Source organism: Aegilops tauschii, chromosome 2 (genome assembly GCF_002575655.3).
Source record: "Aegilops tauschii subsp. strangulata cultivar AL8/78 chromosome 2, Aet v6.0, whole genome shotgun sequence".
Classification (NCBI taxonomy): Eukaryota; Viridiplantae; Streptophyta; class Magnoliopsida; order Poales; family Poaceae; genus Aegilops; species Aegilops tauschii.
Window position 1 is genome coordinate 126,897,322 of NC_053036.3, and position 20,388 is coordinate 126,917,709.

The window sequence follows — 20,388 nt, forward strand, 5'->3', positions numbered from 1 at the left end:
TGGTTCCTACATATTCTACTAAGATCTTTATCGGTCAAACCGCAATGACAACATACGTTATTCCCTTTGTCATCGGTATGTTACTTGCCCGAGATTCGATCGTTGGTATCTACCTAGTTCAATCTCGTTACTGGCAAGTCTCTTTACTCGTTTCGTAATGCATCATCCCGTAACTAACTCATTAGTCACATTGCTTGTAAGGCTTATCATGATGTGCATTACCGAGAGGGCCCAGAGATACCTCTCCGATACTCGGAGTGAAAAATGCTAATCTTGATGTATGCCAACCCAACAAACACCTTCGGAGACACGTGTAGAGCATCTTTATAATCACCCAGTTACGTTGTGATGTTTGATAGCACACAAGGTGTTCCTCTAGTATTCGGGAGTTGCATAATCTCATAGTCAAAGGAATATGCATAAGTCGTGAAGAAAGCAATAGCAATAAAACTTAACGATCATTATGCTAAGCTAATGGATGGGTCTTGTCCATCACATCATTCTCCTAATGATGTGATCCCGTTCATCAAATGACAACACATGTCTATGGTCAGGAAACTTAACCATCTTTGATTAACGAGCTAGTCAAGTAGAGGCATACTAGGGACACTTTGTTTGTCTATGTATTCACACATGTATCAAGTTTCTGGTTAATACAATTCTAGCATGAATAATAAACATTTATCATGATATAAGGAAATATAAATAACAACTTTATTATTGCCTCTAGGGCATATTTCCTTCACACGCAAAGTCTATCTAGGAGATGCATAGCAATGAGAGGGGGAGAGTGTGTCTACGTACCCTCATAGATCGTAAGCAGAAGCGTTTGACAATGTGGTTGATGTAGTCGAACTTCTTCTAGCTCCGACCGATCAAGTACCGAATGCACGTCACCTCCGAGTTATGCACACGTTCAGCTCGATGACATCCCTCGTCCTCTTGATCCAGCAAGATGTCGAGGAAGTAGATGAGTTCCATCAACACGACGGCGTGGTGACAGTGATGGTGAAGTGATCCGCACAGGGCTTCGCTTAAGCACTACGAGGATAAGACCGTGGGAGTAAACGGTGGAGGCGAGCGCCGCACACGGCTAACAATGTTTGATGTGTTTTCTAGCGGTGCCCCCCTCATATATATAGGTTGGAGGGGAGGAGAGGCAGCCAAGGGGGCGCCCCAAGTAGGAGGAATCCTACATGGGCACCTCCCAATTCGGCCTCCCCCCTTTCCTATCCCTATTCGGAGTAGGAAGGAAGAGGAGGAAAGGGGGAATCCTATTCCCCTTTTCCTTTCCTCCTTCCCCTTTCCTTCTCCAAATTGGCCAGCCCATATGGGGGGTGCACCAGCCCCTTTGTGGCTGGTTTGTTTCCCCTCCTGGCCCATAAGGCCAATATCTTTTGCCGAGGGTGCCCGGAACCCCTTCCGGTGACCCGATAAGTACCCAGTGCTTCCCGGAACACTTCCGGTGTCCGAATACCATTGTCCTATGTATCAATCTTTACCTCTCGACCATTTCGAGGCTCCTCGTCATGTCTGTGATCTCATCCGGGACTCCGAACAACATTCGGTCACCAAATCACATAACTCATATAATACAAATCGTTATCGAACGTTAAGCGTGCGGTCCCTACAGGTTCGAGAACTATGTAGACATGACCGAGACTCTGATGCCTGCTAGAACTACGTCGATATTTCCCCAAATAGGAAGGGATGATGCAGCGCATCGACGGTAGGTATTTCCCTCAGTGATGAGAGCAAGGTTATCGAACCAGTAGGAGAACCAAGCAACTCTACGTAAAACAGCACCTGCACACAAATAACAAATACTCGCAACCCGATGTGTAAAAGGGGTTGTCAATCCCTTTCGGGTAGCGGCGCCAGAGATGGGCAAACAGACGTGAGAGAGTTGTAAATATTGATAGATCGAATGCCAAATAAAATAAATTGCAGTAAGGTATTTTTGTATTTTTTTGGTTTAATAGATTTGAAAATAAAAAGCAAATAAAATAGATCGCAAAGGCAAATAATATGAGAAAGAGACCCGGGGCCCGTAGGTTTCACTAGTGGCTTCTCTCGAGAAAATAGCAAACGGTGGGTGAACAAATTACTGTTGGGCAATTGATAGAACTTAAAATAATCATGATGATATCCAGGCAAAGATCATTATATAGGCATCATGTCCAAGATTACTAGACCGACTCCTGCCTGCATCTACTACTATTACTCCACACATCGACAGCTATCCAGCATGCATCTAGTGTATTGAGTTCATGGAAAAACGGAGTAATGCAATAAGAATGATGACATGATGTAGACAAGATCTATTTATGTAGAAATAGACCCCATCGTTTTATCCTTTAGCAATGATACATACGTGTCGGTTCCCCTTCTGTCACTGGGATCAAGCACTGTAAGATCGAACCCACTACAAAGCACCTCTTCCCATTGCAAGATAAATAGATCAAGTTGGCCAAACAAAACCCAAATATCGGAGAAGAAATACGATGCTATAAGCAATCATGCATATAAAAGATCAAAGAAACTCAAATAACCTTCATAGATAAAAAGATAGAACTGATAGCACACAAGGTATTCCTCCGGTATCCGGGAGTTGCATAATCTCATAGTCGAAGGAATATGTATATGACATGAAGAAAGCAATAGCAATACAACTTAACGATCATTATGCTAAGCTAACGGATGTGTCTTGTCCATCACATCATTCGCCTAATGATGTGACCCCGTTCATCAAATGACAACTCATGTCTATGGTTAGGAAACTTAACCATCTTTGATTAACGAGCTAGTCTAGTAGAGGCTTACTAGGGACACTGTGTTTTGTCTATGTATCCACACATGTATCAAGTTTCCGGTTAATACAATTCTAGCATGAATAATAAACATTTATCATGATATAAGAAAAATATAAAATAACAACTTTATTATTGCCTCTAGGGCATATTTCCTTCATCTTGTCCATCACTTCATTGTCCTAATGATGTGATCCCGTTATCAAATGACAACTCATGTCCATGGTTAGGAAACTTTAACCATCTTTGATCAACGAGCTAGTCAAGTAGAGGCTTACCAGGGACACGGTGTTTGTTTATATATTCAGACATGTATTTAGGTTTCCGATCAATACAATTCTAACATGAATAATAAATTTTTATCATGAATAAGGAAATACAAAATAACAAATTTATTATTGCCTTTAGGACATATTTCCTTCACTCGCAAGTTTTTGACAAAGGAGATCATGAAAGGAAAGATACCGCTGGAAGTGATGTCGGTGTAACCGAATTTAAGGAGTACCCCACCGACCATGGCCTGACCACCCCTAGTCGGACATATGGCGTTGCATGTCAATGACGCTTTTTCTAAGGCGGACGACACATCGGTAGCAGGTATGACTATGCATGGTCACGGTGCCCTAGTCGTGTTTGTAACATATAGCTTCCTGTTCAACCGTGGTGATGCTCCGAAGGTAGAAATTCACGCAATAATGTAAGGTGGCACTTCCATACAACGTACCGAGCATTCAGTCGTTGTGCAATCTTACTCGTCCATGGCCCTTTCCATCTTCTCCGGTGATTCTTTGGACCGCTCGGTGTATGGCGAGTTTACTTCGCTTAAACTTATTCGTAGTGAGAACAAAATTGCATACACTTTGGCAAGATACAACTGTATTGAACGTAGCATCGCCGTTTGACATGTACTCCCTACGTAAAAAAAACCCTCTTCATAGTGAGAACAGAGTTGAATATACTTTGTCTAGATACATCTATATCTCGATAAATCAAAGATAAGTTTTTTTAGGACAGAGGTAATATTAAGGAAATCTTCTCTAGTTTGAACTATACACATTCGGAATATAACTCTAATTTACCTCCCACCCCAAAACCCGATAATGTTACCTAGAGAGGGGTGGCAAGCAAACCCTCTTTGATGATATTTTTAGTTATGAGAAGTGATAAAATGATGACAGTTTTTAAACAAAAATTGCCTTCTCAGAAAGAAACTGACATGTCATGAAGAAAACGTCACCACCCAACCACTTTCTCACAACTAAAACTGCCACAAAATCATTTGTATATGTCACCCTCTGGCAAACATTCACCAGTTAACAGGGTCAATTTTTTTTATGTTCCTGTTCTATACGATCACAATATGCCATCACATCGCGAGGCCACACCCACCAACGGACTAGCTGTTCTTCCGTCGTGACAGCTGACTAGTGTCCCACTGCTAGTCTCAAACGCAAGAAAACTTTCGCAACGAGACCATGTTCCTCTTTTTTTTAAGGCGAGCGACGAGACAATGTTTTTTTCAGGGGAGCAGCGAGAAATGGTAACACGTCTCGCTATAGATTAGGCCGAAAGCCCAATATAGCACCCGAGACCCAGGGCACGGGCCATCGGTCCAGCCTATCACCGAAGCCAGGCCCAGCCCATAGCCCTCCCCCTCTCGGCCGCACCAAAGCAAAACCCTAGGAACCTACATCCAACGGCCTGAACCACCCAATCCCCCATCCGACGGTCGACGCCCCACGCACCAGCCTTATAAGTCCTTCCATTCCCACCCGCAAGGGTTCCCTCCCACACACCTCCGCCTCCACCCCACCCGTCCCGACCCCTCTCCTCCAAGGTAAGCCCGCGGCGGCGGCGAGCGAGCGAGCGGCGGCGATGACGACCCGCTTCAAGAAGAACCGGAAGAAGCGCGGCCACGTGTCCGCCGGGCACGGGCGTGTGGGCAAGCACCGCAAGCATCCCGGAGGCCGCGGTAACGCCGGAGGCATGCACCACCACCGCATCCTCTTCGACAAGTACCATCCCGGCTACTTCGGCAAGGTCGGTATGCGCTACTTCCACAAGCTCAGCAACAGGTTCTACACACCGACGGTCAACGTCGAGAGGCTCTGGTCCATGGTTCCGTCCGACAAGGCGGCGGAGGCCGGCGGCGACAAGGCCCCCGTGGTCGACGTCTCGCAGTTCGGCTACTTCAAGGTGCTCGGCAAGGGGATGCTGCCGGAGAAGCCCATCGTCGTCAAGGCCAAGCTCATCTCCAAGATCGCCGAAAAGAAGATCAAGGCCGCCGGCGGCGCAGTCGTGCTCGTTGCCTAGGGTTCTGTTCCCGACCGTGCCCCGAGATCTATATCTGAACTATTAGTTGTTTCCCGTACCAGCAATTTGTGTTGAAAAAGACATCGTTAGTTTGTTATCCTGGTTCCTGTGTGGTAAACCAACATCTTATGAGAATTTTGCGCTATGTTATGCCAGTTTATATCAGACGAGTTATCCATATCTGTGCTCCTATTTATGCTTCGTTTGATCTGTGTTAATCGTTATCGACCCCTAATGCATATACTGTTATTTTGCATGGTGCATCACTATTAAGATTCTATGCCTGCTAGTCATGTTAACTGTGATTCTGTGCCTGCTAGTCATGTGAGATTTGCACTGCCAGTTTATATCAACTATTGTTTATGCTTTGTTTGATCTTTGTCTTTACTGATTTACTGATACCTTATGCCTATTCTGTTACTTGTCATAGTGCATTACTACAGGATTTGTAGTATTTCTTGCAGTCATAGTTAACTATGAATTGTATGATAGTGATTTGCTTGTTGATTACATTGAAGTTTATGTCTGTAAGAGGTTGTTTGTAGCCATACTAGTTAACATGATCTGGGTCCTAGTGTTGCCCAGGAGCTAGTTGGGCCAGCAAATTTCCCTCTTGTACTAGTATTTATCTTTGGAATTTCTAGCAGGTACTTGCAGATTGCATCTTCCTTTTAAATTTACACTAGTTTAGTGCAACCTCAATAGTTAAATAAACACCTGGGAGTAAGCTATCGTGCTGTCATTGTTGTGCTGTTGAGTGAAGTACTGACATCCATTTGCATCTTTGCTGAAAGGGCTACTTGTTCTTTGAGCAATCTTCCTTTGATCCCTTCTGTCTACTTCGTTTTTGCTAGAACAAAGATGTTAATTCTTTAGGAGTGTTTTATTTGTTTTTGCTTGCTGTGGCACTTGACCACCTGTTTTATCTGTTGAGCTTTGTTATTCAAGCATTTGTTACTGTATTTCCCAGAGTGCATTAGTACAAGATTACGTTTCTGCTAGTTTCGTTCGGATGTTTATAGACTACTCCGTATGTTCAGGTTCATGTAGTCATACATCTGTTCGCCCATATAGTTGTGCCAGCAAATTTTCCTGTCAATAGTCCTACCTTTGGACAGGCTCTTGCAGTGTTAGGTTTTATCTTTTTAATTTTACTCTATTTGGCTTGTTTAGTGCCACATCCTGACTTCAAGAAACATGACGTGTTAAGCCATTGTGTTGTCTTAATATGTTGAAGTTCTTAATCGGTGCTTGCAAAGCAATTGAAACTATCCAAACGTGCTTTTCTGTGTATGTATATTCATTTGCCTCTTTGCTAAAATAGCTAGATGTTCATATTATCTTTGTAGGTGTTACTTGTGGAATCATGTTTGTTGTGTTTGCTTGTTGCTCGATTGATCTTTAGGGCTCCTTTGTTTCAAAGGATTTTATAGGAATTTTGGATTATTTGAGTTCCAAGGGATTTTTTCTCCGTTGGTTGTTTGATTCAGATGATTGAATCCTAATAGGGTTTATTTGTACTACTTCCCATAGGATTTCTAGGATCGATATGAACCTTTTTAAATAGTCCTTTGCCTTTGTTTTTCGTATGATGCACTCAAACGACCGGGATTGAGATGAGCATGACAATTCAATTCTACGTATTTCGTATTTCCTGTGTTTCCAGAATCCCGCGAATCAAATAGTCTGTTTCTTTGAAAATTGTGGTTTGTATAGATTTGGTGCAATGAAATTTTAAATGAAGCCGTCGCTTTTGTATTGCATCGGAAGTATCATATACCTACAATGGTGTTGATACAGCTTCCATAAGTACCATATCAGTACAGATGGTGTTGATACATTTGCCGCTCCCTTAATTTGTTTGCCCACGCACGTCGCCTGAATCTGTTGTGCACAACTGACTCCCGTGCCCTCTAGTATTCCACCACTCTGCCGGCCATCGGAGGCACAACATCCATCAGTTTCAGTTGATTGACAAGCGAGTTTTTGGGTCATTTTCTCCGGCCCGTTGCCATCGATCGAAAGAAACATTGGCGCCGTGACACGAGACGGTGAGTAGAACAAACGCATCAGCTGTTGGTCCGTGCCGCCAATGCCTGCTTTGCCCAATCGGCAAGCGATCCCTCGTCCACACGCACAAGGAACCCTCCGTTTGACATGCGTGCGCCCCGCCCCGTCGTATGCGGCCCTCCGTGACACGGGGGAAGTGGCACGTTTAAGCACGAGGCACCCTCACGTTGATGCATATCACTTCCGTGGTACGTGGACAGAAGGAACATGTCTCACGGTTGTTGGGTGGAGGAATTCAGAATTTTCTGTATAACGATGATATCTTAGGATTGGTGAGCTTAACGAGAGATAATAATTAATAAGAAAAAGGTTGTATTTTTTCTTAATTAGGATAGAATCTCTTAGCAATAATATCTATCACCCCTCGCCACATATTTAGAAATATTTAGTTATCAAAGAAAAGACTAGTGCCATGTATTTTTTTATTTTTTATTTAGATTACGTGACGGGTTTGATATAAGACTATCTTACTTGCCCTTATAGAAAACGTTGAAAAGAACATTTAAATACTCCGATGAACAAATACCTTCATGCGCCCTCCACGGGCACTAAGTGCACCGATGGAACATGGATAGGACGGGCAGGCCATTATTTCTAAACCGGGCAACGTCGTCGCCCCGCGGCCTCGACTAACACACAGAGAATTTTAAAACCAGGCTAAATAAAAACCAAGACGCTTATGCCGCTGTAAGCCAAATATGAGCCAGAGGTCGAGCCAAACGCCATCTAGGACCCTGTATGCCGTCGGTGCAGGTAGCACCGCCTGTAAGTGTCCTCGGTTGAGAATTGCCGCCGCTCGAACACAAATCAACCGCTATCACCAGCCTTGATCTGCCGCATCCGGCCAACCCGGTCGCATGAACTCCATGTGAACAGATCATCCCGCACCGCAGATGCCACATGGGTTTTGCTCGACGATGGACTTTGGCAGCAGCGAGAGCGTAACGTTGGTGGCGGCTTAGGGCTTTAGAGTTCGTTGCGAGATGTAAGGACGAGTGAATCAGGTTAGGTAATTACGGTCGGTGGAGCCCCGAAGCAGAAATGAATATGACTTTGAACTACATAATTTCACATGCTTATGAACATTACATGTCTAATATAAAGTATCATGTCTAATGATGGTGTACCACATTCCGATGGGCAGGGATAGGTTTGTGACAATTCGGATGAAAATCTTGCTCGTCTTTGGCTGGTGCCACCCGTGACGGCCCCCTGTGGGTGTCGTTTCCCCTCCTTGAAGGCGTTGCTTTTTTTGGAGATAGCGCCTTGGAGATGTTGCTGTGGTGTGTCGACACCTCACTCTTTCTCACTTGATTGGTTGTCTCTGGGCAAAAGCCTAGGTTCGGATCCGGATCGGTGATGACGGCATCCTTGATGTCGTTCTTCTGTTGGGATCATTGCTTTTGGAGGCACGACTTGGAGGTCCTAGTTTGCTTTCCTGTGGTCAGGGCCATCTCCAGGAATTCGGGGCCCCGGTGCGAAAAGAAAAATGGGGCCCTAAATTAAAAAAAATGCAAATACGCAAGCATAATCACCTAATTATGTAATTAAAATTTATGTTATTTCATACAATGCTTAGAATATACTAAAGTATCAATGCGAAATACTAAAACCAATAAACTGACCTCATGCTCTATTGAAAAGTGTCATCCGTCTTGTGTTCCTTGAAATGAAATCTTCAATTACATCTTCATATTTAATCTTCTCCAAGCATCATTTTCAAGTGCTATTGTTGCCAAACCATTGAGTCTTTCTTGTGTCATAGTTGAACGCAAATAGGATTTCAACAACTTGAGTTTAGAGAAGCTCCTTACTGCAGTTGCAATAGTTACAGGAATGGTTAACAAAATCCTGTACGCAATAATAGCATTAGGATAGAAGGGGCGCTTCATCAGAATCTCAAGAATATCAACATGGCCCATAGATTTCTTAACTAAATCCTGGATGAAAATTAACTCGTAAAACAATTCAGCTCCATCAATGTCTTTGTGTTCTCCACTCTTAAGGGCATCCTCAAGATTAACACAAGCAGCCAACAAACTCTTATGATCCAAAGATCGCAGCCTATCTGAAGTAAATAAGAAACCAAAAGTTTTTTCATACCCCTGATATTGCTCAAACCTCCTGGTAAGTGAAACTATAGCTTGATCGACCACTTCCAGAAAATAATTGACCCTAAATGACTCCTCTGTAGATTGTGAAACAATAGATGCATCATCTGCGCCCTCATCGAATTGTCTTCTTCTTTTGATTTTCTGCTTGGTGCGGAACTCTAGATGAATATCCATCTCATGTGCAATTTCTTTTGCAGCTTCCAATGCTTTTGAAAAGCCAATTTCTCTATACTTCTTGAAAAATGAAAGCAGACCCTGTATAGACTCAATTGCAATATCAATAAGCATGTCCTTCGATTGTAGCTGCTTGCTGACCAAATTAACTGCGGATAATATATCATACCTGATAATTATTGACACTACAAATTCAAAACCACCAAGTTCATTTTCTGCCAATGATTGTGCTTCACTACTTGTCAATGGATCCTTATCAGTTTCAACCACTTGTAGTAAAGCCTCCCTTATTTCTGGCATTTGAATCCATATAGCCTTAACACTCTCAACATGACTCTCCCAACGAGTAGATGACAATGACTTGACAGTCAACTTCTTTAAGTTATCTTTGAGAATTTGCCATCGTTTAGTCGAATTAGCAAATATTGTATAGATGCGTTGTATAACTCCAAAGAAGTGTGTTGCTTTATGGCAAGACTTCGCCATATCGCACAGTGCCAGATTTAGACTATGACAACCACAAGCTAAATAAAATGCCCTTGGATTTTTTTTCCAGAAATTTGTTTTGTACCCCTTTATTGTTTCATTTCATATTTGACCCATTATCATAACCCTGTCCTCTCACATTGTCCACATCAAGGCTAAGATTATTCAACTCCTCCTCTAGAACATTAAACAAACCTTGCCCAGTGGTATCATTCACCTCCAAAAAGCCTAAAAAAGATTCTTCGATGCATCTACATAATTATCAAAGGCATCTGCTCTTGGTGGCTTGCATCAGGAGTACAATCAAGAATAACTGAGAAATATTTTGCTTCCTTTACCTTTTCAATGATTCTAGACCGAATGGCAATAGCGAGCATATTTATTAACTCATTCTGTATAGAAGGGCCGAGGTAGTGATCAAGAATTTTATCATTGGTGATGCGGTCAACATGCTCTTTGATAACTGGGTCAAATTCAGCCAACAATTCAACCAGTCCTAGGAAATTCCCATTGCTCTCTTGGTACAACTGTTGGAAATATGCCCTAGAGGCAATAATAAATAGGTTATTATTATATTTCCTTGTTCATGATAATCGTTTATTATCCATGCTAGAATTGTATTGATAGGAAACTCAGATACATGTGTGGATGCATAGACAACACCATGTCCCCAGTAAGCCTCTAGTTGACTAGCTCGTTGATCAATAGATGGTTACGGTTTCCTGACCATGGACATTGGATGTCGTTGATAACGGGATCACATCATTAGGAGAATGATGTGATGGACGAGACCCAATCCTAAGCCTAGCACAAGATCGTGTAGTTCGTTTGCTCAGAGCTTTTCTAATGTCAAGTATCAGTTCCTTAGACCATGAGATTGTGCAACTCCCGGATACCGTAGGAATGCTTTGGGTGTACCAAACGTCACAACGTAACTGGGTGGCTATAAAGGTGCACTACAGGTATTTCCGAAAGTGTCTGTTGGGTTGGCACGAATCGAGACTGGGATTTGTCACTCCGTGTAAACGGAGAGGTATCTCTGGGCCCACTCGGTAGGACATCATCATAATGTGCACAATGTGACCAAGGAGTTGATCACGGGATGATGTGAGTTACGGAACGAGTAAAGAGACTTGCCGGTAACGAGATTGAACAAGGTATAGGGATACCGACGATCGAATCTCGGGCAAGTAACATACCGATAGACAAAGGGAATTGTATACGGGATTGATTGAATCCCCGACATCGTGGTTCATCCGATGAGATCATCGTGGAACATGTGGGAGCCAACATGGGTATCCAGATCCCGCTGTTGGTTATTGACCGGAGAACGTCTCGGTCATGTCTGCATGGTTCCCGAACCCGTAGGGTCTACACACTTAAGGTTCGATGACGCTAGGGTTATAGGGAAAGTTTGTACGTGGTTACCGAATGTTGTTCGGAGTCCCGGATGAGATCCCGGACATCACGAGGAGTTCCGGAATGGTCCGGAGGTAAAGATTTATATATGGGAAGTCCTGTTTTGGTCACCGAAAAAGTTTCGGGTGATATCGGTAATGTACCGGGACCACCGGGAGGGTCCCGGGGGTCCACCAAGTGGGGCCACCGGCCCCAGAGGGCTGCATGGGCCAAGTGTGGGAGGGGACCAGCCCTAGGTGGGCTGGTGCGCCCCCCCACAAGAGGCCCAGGGCGCAGGAAAGGGGGGAAGGGGGAAACCCTAGGCTCAGATGGGCCTAAGGCCCATCTAGTGGGGCGCCCCCTCTCTCTCCCCCTTTGGCCGCCCCCCAAGCCCCATCTAGGGCTGGCCGCACCCCTTGGGGGGGGGGAACCCTAGATGGGGGCGCAGCCCTCCCCCTCCCCTATATATATTGGGGTTTTGGGGCTGCCCAAGACACGAGAACGTCTCTCTTTCGGTGTAGCCCTACCCCTCTCCCTCCTCCTCCTCTCCCGCGGTGCTTGGCGAAGCCCTGCGGGATTGCCACGCTCCTCCACCACCACCACGCCGTCGTGCTGCTGCTGGATGGAGTCTTCCCCAACCTCTCCCTCTCTCCTTGCTGGATCAAGGCGTGGGAGACGTCACCGGGCTGCACGTGTGTTGAACGCGGAGGCACCGTTCTTCGGTGCTTAGATCGGAATCAACCGCGATCTGAATCGCTACGAGTACGATTCCCGCATCCGCATTCTTGCAACGCTTCCGCATCGCGATCTACAAGGGTATGTAGATCCACTCCCCTTCCCCTCGTTGCTAGAGTACTCCATAGATTGATCTTGGTGATGCGTAGAAAATTTTGAATTTCTGCTACGTTCCCCAACAGTGGCATCATGAGCTAGGTCTATGCGTAGTTTCTATGCACGAGTAGAACACAAAGTAGTTGTGGGCGTAGATGTTGCCAATTCTTCTTGCCGCTACTAGTCTTATCTTGTTTCGGCGGCATTGTGGGATGAAGCGGCCCGGACCGACCTTACACGTACGCTTACGTGAGACAGGTTCCACCGACTGACATGCACTAGTTGCATAAGGTGGCTAGCGGGTGTCTGTCTCTCCCACTTTAGTCGGAACGGATTCGATGAAAAGGGTCCTTATGAAGGGTAAATAGAAATTGGCATATCACGTTGTGGTTTTACGTAGGTAAGAAACGTTGTTGCTAGAAACCTATACAAGCCACGTAAAAACTTGCAACAACAATTAGAGGACGTCTAACTTGTTTTTGCAGCATGTGCTATGTGATGTGATATGGCCAGAAGATGTGATGAATGATATATGTGATGTATGAGATTGATCATATTCTTGTAATAGGAATCACGACTTGCATGTCGATGAGTATGACAACCGGCAGGAGCCATAGGAGTTGTCTTTATTTTTTGTATGACCTGCGTGTCATTGAATAACGCCATGTAAATTACTTTACTTTATTGCTAAGCGCGTTAGCCATAGAAGTAGAAGTAATCGTTGGCGTGACAACTTCATGAAGACACAATGATGGAGATCATGGTGTCATGTCGGTGACAAAGACGATCATGGTGCCCCGAAGATGGAGATCAAAGGAGCAAAATGATATTGGCCATATCATGTCACTATTTGATTGCATGTGATGTTTATCATGTTTACATCTTATTTGCTTAGAACGACGGTAGCATAAATAAGATGATCCCTCACTAAAATTTCAAGAAAGTGTTCCCCCTAACTGTGCACCGTTGAGAAGGTTCGTTGTTTCGAAGCACCACGTGATGATCGGGTGTGATAGATTCTAACGTTCGAATACAACGGGTGTTGACGAGCCTAGCATGTACAGACATGGCCTCGGAACACATGCAAAACACTTAGGTTGACTTGACGAGCCTAGCATGTACAGACATGGCCTCGGAACACAAGAGACCGAAAGGTCGAACATGAGTCGTATAGTAGATACGATCAACATGGAGATGTTCACCGATGATGACTAGTCCGTCTCACGTGATGATCGGACACGGCCTAGTTTGACTCGGATCATGTATCACTTAGATAACTAGAGGGATGTCTATCTGAGTGGGAGTTCATAATCAGATGAACTTCATTATCATGAACATAGTCAAAAGATCTTTGCAAATTATGTCATACGCCTTAGTTCTATTGTTTAAGATATGTTCCTAGAGAAAATTTAGTTGAAAGTTAATAGTAGCAATTATGCGGACTGGGTCCGTAAACTGAGGATTGTCCTCATTGCTGCACAGAAGGCTTATGTCCTTAATGCACCGCTCGGTGTGATGAACCTCAGCGTCGTCTGTAGATGTTGCGAAACATCTGACATACACGTTTTGATGACTACGTGATAGTTCAGTGCGTAATGCTAACGGTTTAGAATTGTGGCACCAAAGACGTTTTTTGAAACGTCGCAGAACATATGAGATGTTCCGAAGACTGAAATCGGGATTTCAGACTAGTGCCCACGTCAAGAGGTATGAGACCTCTGACAAGTTTCTTAAGCCTGCAAACTAAGGGGAAAAAAAGCTCAATCGTTGAGCATGTGCTCAGATTGTCTGAGTACCACAATCGCTTGAATTGAGTGGGAGTTAATCTCCCAGATGAGATAGTGATAGTTCTCCATAGTCACTGCCACCAAGCTAGTAGAGCTTCGTGATGAACTATAACATATCAGGGATAGTTATGATGATCCTTGAGCTATTCGCGATGTTTGACACCGCGAGAGTAGAAATCAAGAAGGAGCATCAATTGTTGATGGTTAGTAAAACCACTAGTTTAAGAAGGGCAAGGGCAAAAGGGATACTTCATGAAACAACAAGTCGTTTGCTGCTCTAGTGAAGAATCCCAAGGTTGAACCCAAACCCGAGACTAAGTGCTTCTGTAATGAGGGGAACAGTCACTGAAGCAGGACTACCCTAGATACTTGGTAGATGAGAAGGCAGGCAAGATCGACAGAAGTATATTGGATATACATTATATGAATGTGTACCTCCTAGCAGCACCAGGGTATTAGATACCAGTTCGGTTGCTAAGTGTTAGTAACACGAAATAAAAGCTGCGGAATAAACGGAGACTAGCTAAAGGTGAGATGACGATATGTGTTGGAAGTGTTTCCAAGGTTGATGTGATCAAGCATCGCATGCTCCCTCTACCATCGAGATTTGATGTTTGCGTTGAGCATGATTGGATTATGTTTATCGCAATACGGTTATTCATTTAAGGAGAATAATGGTTACTCTGTTTATTTGAATAATACCTTCAATGGTCTTGCACCTAAAATGAATCTCGATCGTAGTGATACACATGTTCGTGCCAAAAGATATAAAATAGTAATGATAGTTCCACATACTTGTGGCACTGCCATTTGAGTCATATTGGTATAGAACGCATGAAGAAGCTCCATGTAGATGGATCTTTGGACTCACTCGGTTTTGAAAAGATTGAGACATGCGAACCATGTCTATTGGTATATATGCATGAAGAAACTCCATGCAGATGGATCGTTTGGACTCACTTGATTTTGAATCACTTGAGACATGCAAATCATACCACATGGGCAAGATGACTGAAAGGCCTCGTTTTCAGTAAGATGGAACAAGAGAGCAACTTATTGGAAGTAATACATTTTGATGTAAGCAGTCCAATGAGTGCTAAGGCATGCAGTGGATATCATTATGTTCTTACTTCACAGATGGTTTGAGTAGATGCTGAGTGTATTTGCTTGATGAAACACAAGTCTGAATTATTGAAAGGTTCAAGTAATTTCAGAGTGAAGTTGAAGATCGTCGTGACAAGAGGATAAAATGTCTGTGATATGATCATAGAGATGAGTATCTGAGTTACGAGTTTGGCACACAGTTAAGACATTGTGGAAAGTGTTTCACAATTAATACCGCCTGGAACACCATAGTGTGATGGTGTGTCCGAACATCATAACTACACCCTATTGGATATGGTGCATACCATGATGTCTCTTATCGAATTACCACTATCGTTTATGGGTTAGGCATTAGAGACAACCGCATTCACTTTAAAAGGGGCACCACGCAATTCCGTTGAGACGACACCGTTTAGAGAAACCTAAGTTGTCGTTTCTTAAAAGTTTGGGGCTGCGACGCTTATGTGAAAAAAATGTTTCAGGCTGATAAGCTCGAACCCAAAGCGGATAAATGCATCTTCATAGAAAACCCAAAACAGTTGGGTATACCTCCTATTTCAGATCTGGAAGCAAAAGTAATTGCTTCTAGAAACGAGTCCTTTCTCGAGGAAAAGTTTCTCTCGAAAGAATTGAGTGGGAGGATGGTGGAGACTTGACAAGGTTATTGAACCGTCGCTTCAACTAGTGTGTAGCAGGGCACAGGAAGTTGTTCCTGTGGCACCTACACCAATTGAAGTGGAAGCTTATGATAGTGATCATGAAACTTCGGATCAAGTCACTACCAAACCTCGTAGGACGACGAGGATGCGTGCTACTTCAGAGTGGTACATGATCCTGTCTGAGATATCATGTTGTTGGACAATACTGAACCTACGAGCTATGGAGAAGCGATGGTGGGCCCATATTCCGACAAATGGTTAGAAGCCATGAAATCCTAGATAAATGGATCTTTGAGAAGAAGACGGACGTGGACGGTAATGTTACCGTCTATGAAGCTCAACTTGTGGCAAAGAGTATTTCCACAAGTTCAAGGAGTTGACTACAATGAGATTTTCTCATCCGTAGCGATGCTTAAGTCCGTCGGAATCACGTTAGCATTAGCTGCATTTATGAAATCTGGCAGATGGATGTCAAAACAAGTTTCCTTACCAGTTTTCGTAAGGAAAGGTTGTATGTGATACAATCAGAAAGGTTTTGTCGATCCTAAGGATGCTAATAGGTATGCTAGCTCCAGCGATCCTTCCATGGACTAGAGCAAGCATCTCGGAGTCAGAATATACGCTTTGATGGAGTGATCAAAGTTTTTGGGTTTATACAAAGTTTGTTAGAAACTTGTATTTACAATAAAGTGAGTGGGAGCGCTACAGCATTTCTGATAAGTATATGTGAATGACATATTGTTGATCCGAAATGATGTAATATTTCTGGAAAGCATAAAGGGTTGTTTGAAAGGAGTTTTTCAAAGGAAGACCTGGATAAAGCTGCTTACATATTGGGCATCAAGATCTATAGAGATAGATCAAGACGCCTGATGATACTTTCAAAGAACGCACACCTTGACATGATTTTGAAAGAGTTCAAAATAGATCAGCAAAGAAGGAGTTCTTGGCTGTGTTACAAGGTGTGAGTATTGAGTAAGACTCAAGACCTGACCACAGCAGAAGAGAGAGAAAGGACGAAGGTCGTCCCCTATGCTTTAGACATAGGCTCTACAGTATGCTATGCTGTGTACCGCACATAAAGTGTGCCTTGCCATGAGTCGGTCAAGGGGTACAATAGTGATCCGGGAATGGATCACATGACAGCGGTCGAACTTATCCTTAGTATCTAGTGGACTAAGGATTTTCTCGATTATGGAGGTGAAAAGGAGTTCGTCGTAAAGGGTTACGTCGATGCGAACTTTGACACTAATCCGGATGACTCTGAGTAGTAAACCGGATTCGTATAGTAGAGCAGATACTTGAAATGGCTCCAAGTAGCACGTGGTAGCATCCACAAGATGACATAGATATTCGTAAAGCACACACGGATCTGAAAGGTTCAGACCCGTTGACTAATAACCTCTCTCACAAGCATAGCATGATCAAACCAGAACTCATTGAGTGTTAATCACATAGTGATGTGAACTAGATTGTTGACTCTAGTAAACTCTTTGGATGTTGGTCACATGGTGATGTGACCTATGAGTGCTAATCACATGGTGATGTGGACTAGATTATTGACTCTAGTGCAAGTGGGAGACTATTGGAAATATGCCCTAGAGGCAATAATAAATAGGTTATTATTATATTTCCTTGTTCATGTTAATCGTTTATTATCCATGCTAGAATTGTATTGATAGGAAACTCAGATACATGTGTGGATACATAGACAACACCATGTCCCTAGTAAGCCTCTAGTTGACTAGCTCGTTGATCAATAGATGGTTACGGTTTCCTGACCATGGACATTGGATGTCGTTGATAACGGGATCACATCATTAGGAGAATGATGTGATGGACGAGACCCAATCCTAAGCCTAGCACAAGATCGTGTAGTTCGTTTGCTCAGAGCTTTTCTAATGTCAAGTATCAGTTCCTTAGACCATGAGATTGTGCAACTCCCGGATACCGTAGGAATGCTTTGGGTGTACCAAACGTCACAACGTAACTGGGTGGCTATAAAGGTGCACTACAGGTATTTCCGAAAGTGTCTGTTGGGTTGGCACGAATCGAGACTGGGATTTGTCACTCCGTGTAAACGGAGAGGTATCTCTGGGCCCACTCGGTAGTACATCATCATAATGTGCACAATGTGACCAAGGAGTTGATCACGGGATGATGTGAGTTACGGAACGAGTAAAGAGACTTGCCGGTAACGAGATTGAACAAGGTATAGGGATACCGACGATCGAATCTCGGGCAAGTAACATACCGATAGACAAAGGGAATTGTATACGGGATTGATTGAATCCCCGACATCGTGGTTCATCCGATGAGATCATCGTGGAACATGTGGGAGCCAACATGGGTATCCAGATCCCGCTGTTGGTTATTGACCGGAGAACGTCTCGGTCATGTCTGCATGGTTCCCGAACCCGTAGGGTCTACACACTTAAGGTTCGATGACGCTAGGGTTATAGGGAAAGTTTGTACGTGGTTACCGAATGTTGTTCGGAGTCCCGGATGAGATCCCGGACGTCACGAGGAGTTCCGGAATGGTCCGGAGGTAAAGATTTATATATGGGAAGTCCTGTTTTGGTCACCGGAAAAGTTTCGGGTGATATCGGTAATGTACCGGGACCACCGGGAGGGTCCCGGGGGTCCACCAAGTGGGGCCACCGGCCCCAGAGGGCTGCATGGGCCAAGTGTGGGAGGGGACCAGCCCCAGGTGGGCTGGTGCGCCCCCCACAAGAGGCCCAGGGCGCAGGAAAGGGGGGAAGGGGGAAACCCTAGGCTCAGATGGGCCTAAGGCCCATCTAGTGGGGCGCCCCCTCTCTCTCCCCCTTTGGCCGCCCCCCAAGCCCCATCTAGGGCTGGCCGCACCCCTTGGGGGGGGGGGAACCCTAGATGGGGGCGCAGCCCTCCCCCTCCCCTATATATATTGGGGTTTTGGGGCTGCCCAAGACACGAGAACGTCTCTCTTTCGGTGCAACCCTACCCCTCTCCCTCCTCCTCCTGTCCCGCGGTGCTTGGCGAAGCCCTGCGGATTGCCACGCTCCTCCACCACCACCACGCCGTCGTGCTGCTGCTGGATGGAGTCTTCCCCAACCTCTCCCTCTCTCCTTGCTGGATCAAGGCGTGGGAGACGTCACCGGGCTGCACGTGTGTTGAACGCGGAGGCACCGTTCTTCGGTGCTTAGATCGGAATCAACCGCGATCTGAATCGCTACGAGTACGACTCCCGCATCCGCGTTCTTGCAACGCTTCCGCATCGCGATCTACAAGGGTATGTAGATCCACTCCCCTTCCCCTCGTTGCTAGAGTACTCCATAGATTGATGCGTAGAAAATTTTGAATTTCTGCTACGTTCCCCAACAACAACTTGCTATTGCTGCCACGAAATGCTATATTATGTTCTGCAAGAAATTTTACAATCAACAAAATCCTGAGCAAAACTTTTCTCCAATGCTCCTTTTCCTTTTCAAGTTCTCGCTGAGCAACTTTATCAATTGTTTCATTCTTCTGCATCCTGAGACGGAAGTCATACCATGCAGTCATATTTGTGATATGCTCTCTACTTGATTCATGCTCTTTTATTCTAGCCCCATGATGAATCCAGTCACTTAAACCCTCATTTGCTAGCTGTCCTATCACATGCCCCCTTTTTAATAATTTGCAACAAAAACAAAATGCTTTGTCGAGACCGTTGTTGTACACAAGCCACTCTCTGTCAAACTTTTCTTCATTTGAGAGAATTCTACTAAGTGATAATGCAGAAAACCTTCTAGAGAACTTGTCGTAAGGACCATACTCAATATCTTCTCTTTTAGGACCCTTTTGCAGCAAGATATCAATCTTTTTAGGATCAAGTCCATCCCAATTTCTAGGATCAAATATATCAGGCTGAACGGAATTATTCATGTCATCCAAAATATTAGGATCATGATCTTCGTCTAAAATATTGACATCATTACCTTCATCAATTTCTGTAGCGGCAACCTCATCCTCTTGTGCATTATCACCATGACCATGATCAACTTCATGAATTTCTGCAGTGACAACCTCAACCTCTACTGCATTATCATCATGACCATCATCAATATTACCATCTGAAGTATGATTTCCAGAATTAGTTTGGGGTACTATCACAACATATTTATCAAGAGCACCCCTTTGAATTTGAGCATCTTCTTCTAATTTCGGTTTCTTCTTACACTTGAAGGCACCAGAATCATACTTTCTTCCAGAACTAGAATGCATGATTGTTTCTGTTTCAATGAAATATATACTCTTTAAATTTATTTGAACTGACGAGCTCACATGAAACATAAGCTTGTGACATGTATAGGTACTAGTAGTTCGAAAAACTTACAATCAGATAGAACCTTGATTTTGGACTTGGACGATAGTACGAGCAACTACTGAAATTCTTGAATCTGTGACTACTTCTGAACTTGAATGACTACACAAAAAATCGTCCCCAAACATATTAACACAACTTTATATTTTTGTATCAAAATTAGAGAAAAGGGGAGAGCGTAGGGAGCAGGGAGGGCAGGGCACCACACCGGTTGGTCTTTCCTGTTGGGCGGCACCGCGGCAGTGTCGGCCGGCCGTCGGCGGCGCGGCGTCCAGCGCTCGAAAGTCGCGTGCAGTTCTG

At 44.2% G+C, this 20,388-nt stretch overlaps 1 protein-coding gene across 1 annotated transcript; it reads left to right on the top strand.

Moving 5' to 3' along the window:
- Window positions 1-4,586: 4,586 nt before the first annotated feature.
- LOC109771699 (large ribosomal subunit protein uL15x) lies at window positions 4,587-5,301 on the top strand. Its single transcript, XM_020330396.4, has one exon. It carries the CDS (start codon window positions 4,686-4,688, stop codon window positions 5,121-5,123), a length of 438 nt encoding a protein of 145 aa, XP_020185985.1. The 5' UTR covers window positions 4,587-4,685; the 3' UTR covers window positions 5,124-5,301.
- Window positions 5,302-20,388: the final 15,087 nt, after the last annotated feature.

Bases quoted from the DNA above. Each gene is read 5' to 3' on its own strand.
- LOC109771699 (XM_020330396.4), top strand. From the start codon at position 4,686: ATGACGACCCGCTTCAAGAAGAACCGGAAGAAGCGCGGCCACGTGTCC.